Below are 6,592 nucleotides of genomic sequence, written 5' to 3' on the forward strand. Positions count from 1 at the left end.
AAAGAACAGATTAACCTTCCCTCACTGGTCTCCATTCATATATTTAAGATTTCAGCATTTAAGAGTCGGTTTTTGACCTAGATCTTAAGTTATTTATGCTCAAGGGGTGAGAAAAAAAAAGCCACTCATTTGCATAAGAAACAGAATGGCTCTAAGGGGGAGACAAAGAATCCTGGTTTAAATTCCCCTATAAACCACATAAAGAACAAAAGGCATCTCTCTCTCTCTCTCTCTCTCTCTCTCTCTCTCTCTCTCTCTCTCTCTGGTATTGTCAAGAAATAGAAATGAATCATTGCACTTCAAAAAAATTGTATCATATTTCATCATGGCTCTGTAGTGTATACTTACTATTATTATTATTATTATTATTATTATTATTATTATTTGGGTGAGGGAGCCGAGGCTTAGCTGGTGAAGGTACTTGCCACCACAACTGAGGAGGTAAGTTTTGTCCTTGGGACTCCCATGGTAAAAGAAAAGAATCTGCCTCCGTAGTTGTCCTCTGGCCTCAAAAGTCCAAACACAAACAACATGCACACACACACACCCTCAAACACACATGCACACCCATACACAAATGAAACAGTTTTTAATTGTAACAATATTTCAACAAGCCATTTATCAATCCTTATGTTCTTTGTGCCCTTTAAATTTTTTTTAATGAAGCAGAGTTGGAGGTTTATTCGTTATTATCGACTTTAAACATAAGAGTTAAGCGAGAACTGCTCAGAAAATATCAGAGCACATGGGTGTGGGCTTCTCCGAGAGAGCGCTGACATCTTTTAGTTTTATTCTTGTTAATGTACTTACACGTTAGAAGCGGTCAAGTCATCTCTATTCTGTTATAAAATAATGAAGTTCCTATGAAATATGCAAAAATAAACAAAGTATTTATTTGTATTGAGTTATGTTGATTTGTTTTTGACGGCAGGCTAGGAGAACTCATGGCCACCATTGTTAGCTCACGACCTGCAGCTGCTAAGTTCCCAAGGCCCTCCCTCCCACACCAGCGCCTTGCCAGCCCAGCCGGAATGAATGAGCCACAGGGCTCGCAAACAGTGTCGCAGGCGACCAAGACTCTGCTACTGAAAGGGAAGCCATCTGTCAAAATCCACATTTTCAGCTTGGTGCCCAAACAACTATCTCCTTTCCTCTAAAATTTCATCCGGCAAATTACCAGTGGTCTGAAGCTCAGAGACTCGCTGTACAGATCTTCCTGGCTGACAACGGAGCCTTTCTACATAGCAAAAGAGGGTCACTGTGATCTATTTCCTAGGGGTGAAAGCAAGGCATCTTTGTCCTAACGGGCAACTGAGCAACGACCACAGTGGCCTTGGGGTGAGCCGCTAGAGTTCCCACAGTCAGAAGCCCAGCTGCGCAAGGGCCATTTACAGAATTCAGGGAACTACAGAAAAACTGCAGCAGGGCTGGCGCTGCAGTTGTCTGAGGATGAGAACAACATCACGAAATGGTTTCCTTTTATATTATAAAACCCTTCTTTTTTTAATTAGGCATTTCAGTTATTTCTTTTACTTGGTATCGCCCCTCCCCTTCCCCCCCCCCCAAAAAAAAGGCACTGAAGAAATACAAGCCCACACAAAGAGCTAGTTTTTAAACTCAATACTTTCTCCTTACAGTTTCTGAATTCCGTATTAGAAAGGATGGCTTATTTTTAGGGACAAAATAACACAGGCTCTGGGGTGAGGTAGGGTGGGGTACGAGGGCGGCGTGGAGGGGTGATGGGAGAAAGCTACCGCTAAAGAAAGCTCTCTAGTAAACCATTAACTACTACTTAGTATATTCTTTCTTTCTTTCTTTTTGGTTTTGGGTTTTTGAGACAGGATATCACACTAGCTGCAATCCTCAGCTTCCCAATGCTGGGATTTACAGGCATAAACCACAAGGGCCAGTTCTGATGACATTCATTGAGCTGCAAGTCTTCCTGCCTCTCACACCCAGGTGCTGTTGAGGTCATAGGCGTGGTCTATTCCTACTGAGCTTCTGAATTTTGCTCAAATAGAAATAACTGTAATAATAACAACAACCACAAAAATAATAATAACTGTAAAACTAAACATTTACCCACGCCTTTTGGACCATCATTTCCTTACCGTCTGCTTACTTTATTTAAAGCAAAGTGAGGTGTAGAATCCTGACGGAACGTAGTTAAATTTAATGTAGGTATAAATGAAAAGCTGGAATTTCCGTGAAGAATCCCACCATAAATTCTGTGATTGTGTTGGGGGAAAACCTTAGATTATTTTAACTACTGTTTAAGGTTTAAGCTACGTATAATCTTCCAACCCCGATGTTCTTTCTTCCCTTTCTACCCTTCCCCAGCTCCACCCCATAATGGATGCTCGGCTAGTTGCCTTTGCACGGCCTTTGTCTGAAGGATGCACAGTCTACAGATGCTAGGGGGAAGGGGTGGGGTGGGGGGGAGAGATTACCTCATACCATGTCGCTTGCACCAATCACCACTCTTCTGTCGCGGCTTCTCTGGGCAGACAGAGGGGTCTGGACCAACGAGAAAAGGCCCCGGCCCATCCCCATGGTGACCGAGCTGTATATAAGGAGCCGCATCCGCCCCAGTGCCGCAGGTTCTCTTACATCGACCGCCTAAGAGTCGCGCTGTAAGAAGCAACACCTCCTCCTCGACTCCGCCATCCGCCCGGCAGCCGCGAAGCAGCAACCATGGTGAGCAAGCCTTCCCTGGGTCTCGGTAGAGGGCGGGTGTCAGCCGCCCCAGATCGGCAAGGGAACGCCTAAGGCTTTTGTCACCTCTGCGGGGAAGGGTGGTCTCCATGCTTTAAGTTGAGCTTAGTCCCCGAGTCCCGCCGCCGCAGTGCGGGACACGGAAACGCCCAGACCGGGAAGAACAAAGGCGGCGCCTGCGAGCTATCACTGGCAGAGCCGGGGACCACGGGGGGAGCCCCGGGGAGAGGGGGGCTGTCGCAGGGTCTGCTGCAGCAGAAGGGCAGGGCGGTGGCCGAGCCCGCACCCCAGAGACACCGCCCCACTTCGCTGGGAAAATGGTTAGTTTGCTTCGGATCCATGGCAGCCGCTGTCAGGGAGGCGCAGGGGCGGGGTTGTTTGTCTCTTGCTTCCGTGGCGTTTTGGGAGGGGTTCGCTCTCACTAAGCCTCTCTCCCCAGCGGTTTAAAAAAAAAAAAAATTATTAAAAGGGAAAAAAATCGTTGTGGAAACGTAGTCTTACGAGATGCTTCGTTTGCACGACTGTCAAAAATACGATTTATTTAACGGGGACGTCTCGCTGGTGTGGGGGGGAGGGGGGCTGGGGAATGACAAAGCCCACTTTGTGAAGCTCAGAGTACCCTGATGGTCAGAACCCAGGGAAACGCCCTTCCCTGCCCCCAACCCCCGCGGACAATGAAAGTTGTCCCTCCACGACAGAAGAGTGTCTCTATAGAATGAAATAATAGTATGTTATGTGGCCTGTAGAGATTCTAAGGATTAAATATTATTTTTTACTTTTAAATGTTAATCTTTTCACTTTTTTTTTTTTTATTATTTCTAGTAGTTGGCGCTTCTTGCCTGCTCTTTGTTTCTAACTTAGCCTGCTTTAAGAATCTTTCCCCTCCATTTAGTGGGGAAACCCTCAAAAACAATGCATCTGCAGCAAAGAAAAAAAAATTATACTCTGCGCCCAACTGTCTTTTGTTCTCATATGGGCACTAATTCATTAGTTCAGGCAAATGGCCACTGACACATCACACTGAAGGCATCACAAAGAGATCACATAGACAGCCTCTGGAAATAGAGCTTTCTCTGTTAAATAATGTAACCGAGGGCAGGCTAGGACCAGGCACAGAGAACGCGGCATTGCAGAAGGCAGACTCTAGCTTGTAACCTAGCCAGAGTACTGATGGGGTCCGCAGAAGGGCGTGGCTCCTGGCCTCAGCCACTGTACAGATGTCCATATTGAAACACCAGGTCCTATAGGATAAAACTTTGTGAAACTTTATCTAGCTTGTAATGTAGCCAGATGGGGTCCGCGAAAGGGCGTGGCTGCTGGCCTTAGCCGCATTGCAGATGTCCATGTTGAAATGCCACATTCTATATAGGATGAAAGCCTCATCCTTACTTATCAAAAAAAAGAAGCAATTAATGTAATTCCTGGATATTATCTCGTTTTACAGAATTCATGCTTTGAATATTTTTCCAATATGAAAACTCTTCAAGCATGGCTGTGGGAACAATGGGCTTGCACCATAGTATTAAGGTGACATTATTTAGACCACACCCACTTTTGGTATTGTAGTGGGTACTCATTGTGTCTGTCCTATTAGGGATATGACTCTAAATGAATTTCAACAATATTTGTATTTTTAAAAACACTCTAGAAATCTATTAAAATATGAAATAGAGAAATACAGCTTAATATTATAACAACTTAATTTATATAATTTTCCCCCTTCCCACAGCGTGAGTGCATCTCCATCCACGTTGGCCAGGCTGGTGTCCAGATCGGCAATGCCTGCTGGGAGCTCTACTGCCTGGAGCACGGCATCCAGCCTGATGGCCAGATGCCAAGTGACAAGACCATTGGGGGAGGAGACGACTCCTTCAACACCTTCTTCAGTGAGACAGGAGCTGGCAAGCATGTGCCCCGGGCAGTGTTCGTAGACCTGGAACCCACAGTCATTGGTAAGCTGACTGGGGGCCTCCCTGAGGCATTCCTTCTCGGTCACATACTCAGAATGTCTCTCCGGACCCAGGAGGGCGAGTGAGCTTGTGTGGGTCCTTGTTGGTGGATGGCTGATGTCTTCTCCTTTTCCAGATGAGGTTCGCACTGGCACCTACCGCCAGCTCTTCCACCCTGAGCAGCTCATCACAGGCAAGGAAGATGCTGCCAATAACTATGCCCGTGGCCACTACACCATTGGCAAGGAGATCATTGACCTTGTCTTGGACAGGATTCGCAAGCTGGTAAATGCCATATGTGGATGGGTTTAGAATGCAGTGGGGGGTGTCTTGGTATCTGTCAAAATAGGTCAAGTCTTTTCTATCAAGTAGATATGGTTCTCAATCTAAAGGAATTGCAAACAGTGCTAAGAGTATGCTTTCCTAATAAATCATATTTCCCCTTCTCTCACAGGCTGACCAGTGCACGGGTCTCCAGGGCTTCTTGGTTTTCCACAGCTTTGGTGGTGGAACTGGCTCTGGGTTCACCTCCCTGCTGATGGAGCGGCTCTCTGTTGATTATGGAAAGAAGTCCAAGCTGGAGTTCTCCATTTACCCAGCCCCCCAGGTTTCCACCGCTGTGGTTGAGCCCTACAATTCCATCCTCACCACCCACACCACCCTGGAGCACTCTGATTGTGCCTTCATGGTAGACAATGAGGCCATCTATGATATCTGTCGTAGAAACCTTGACATTGAGCGCCCAACCTACACTAACTTAAACAGGTTGATAGGTCAAATTGTGTCTTCCATCACTGCTTCCCTCAGATTTGATGGGGCCCTGAATGTTGATCTGACAGAATTCCAGACCAACCTGGTGCCCTACCCTCGCATCCACTTCCCTCTGGCCACTTATGCCCCTGTCATCTCTGCTGAGAAAGCCTACCATGAGCAGCTTTCTGTAGCAGAGATCACCAATGCCTGCTTTGAGCCAGCCAACCAGATGGTGAAATGTGACCCTCGCCATGGTAAATACATGGCTTGCTGCCTGCTGTACCGTGGTGATGTGGTCCCCAAAGATGTCAATGCTGCCATTGCTACCATTAAGACCAAGCGTACCATCCAGTTTGTGGACTGGTGCCCCACTGGTTTCAAGGTTGGCATCAACTACCAGCCTCCCACTGTGGTCCCTGGTGGTGACCTGGCCAAGGTCCAGAGAGCTGTGTGCATGCTGAGCAACACCACAGCCATTGCTGAGGCCTGGGCTCGCCTAGATCACAAGTTTGATCTGATGTATGCCAAGCGTGCCTTTGTGCACTGGTATGTGGGAGAGGGCATGGAGGAGGGGGAGTTCTCTGAGGCCCGTGAGGACATGGCTGCCCTAGAGAAGGATTATGAGGAGGTTGGTGTGGATTCTGTGGAAGGCGAGGGTGAGGAAGAAGGGGAGGAATACTAAATTAAAAATGATACAAGGTGCTGCTTTCACAGGGGTGTTTATTCTGTTCCAACATAGAAAGTTGTGGTCTGATCAGTTAATTTGTATGTGGCAATGTGTGCTTTCATACAGTTACTGACTTATGCTTTAAATATGACTGATTTGTCAGAGACCCAAGCCGTCCACTTCACTGATGGGTTTTAAATAAAATACTCCCTGTCTTAAAAGTCGTCTTGTGTTTTGAATTTGGGTGTGTCCCAGCTTTCATGTTTTGGCTGAAATTAACCAAAAGAGACCCGGGGAGCAAAGGGTTAATTGTATCTTACTGTCCATCAGGGGGAGCTGAGGGAGGAAGGAGTGCTGCCTCCTGGCTTCTACCATGCTGTGCTGCTTGCACCAAGCTTGTCTGACCCTGGACCACTTGCTCAGGGGTGGTACCACCCACTGTGGATCCAGCCCTCCCACACCAATCCTTAATCAAGAAAATGCTACCAAAGACTTAGTTACTGGACAA

General features: G+C 46.9%; 1 protein-coding gene across 1 annotated transcript; it reads left to right on the forward strand.

Moving 5' to 3' along the window:
• Positions 1–2,557: 2,557 nt before the first annotated feature.
• On the forward strand, positions 2,558–6,299 carry LOC308437892 (tubulin alpha-1A chain). The gene is made up of 4 exons (XM_080939120.1): positions 2,558–2,697; positions 4,445–4,667; positions 4,801–4,949; positions 5,119–6,299. The coding sequence occupies exons 1-4, from the start codon at positions 2,695–2,697 to the stop codon at positions 6,097–6,099; spliced, it is 1,356 nt and encodes a 451-aa protein (XP_080795246.1). The 5' UTR covers positions 2,558–2,694; the 3' UTR covers positions 6,100–6,299.
• The last annotated feature ends 293 nt before the right edge of the window (positions 6,300–6,592 follow it).

Source organism: Micromys minutus (assembly GCF_963924665.1).
Source record: "Micromys minutus genome assembly, chromosome: 27".
Taxonomy (NCBI): domain Eukaryota; kingdom Metazoa; phylum Chordata; class Mammalia; order Rodentia; family Muridae; genus Micromys; species Micromys minutus.

Bases quoted from the DNA above. Each gene is read 5' to 3' on its own strand.
- LOC308437892 (XM_080939120.1), top strand. The intron at 4,668-4,800 runs GTAAGCTGACTG...CTCCTTTTCCAG, and splicing joins CCTGGAACCCACAGTCATTG to ATGAGGTTCGCACTGGCACC. The intron at 4,950-5,118 runs GTAAATGCCATA...CTTCTCTCACAG, and splicing joins TGGACAGGATTCGCAAGCTG to GCTGACCAGTGCACGGGTCT.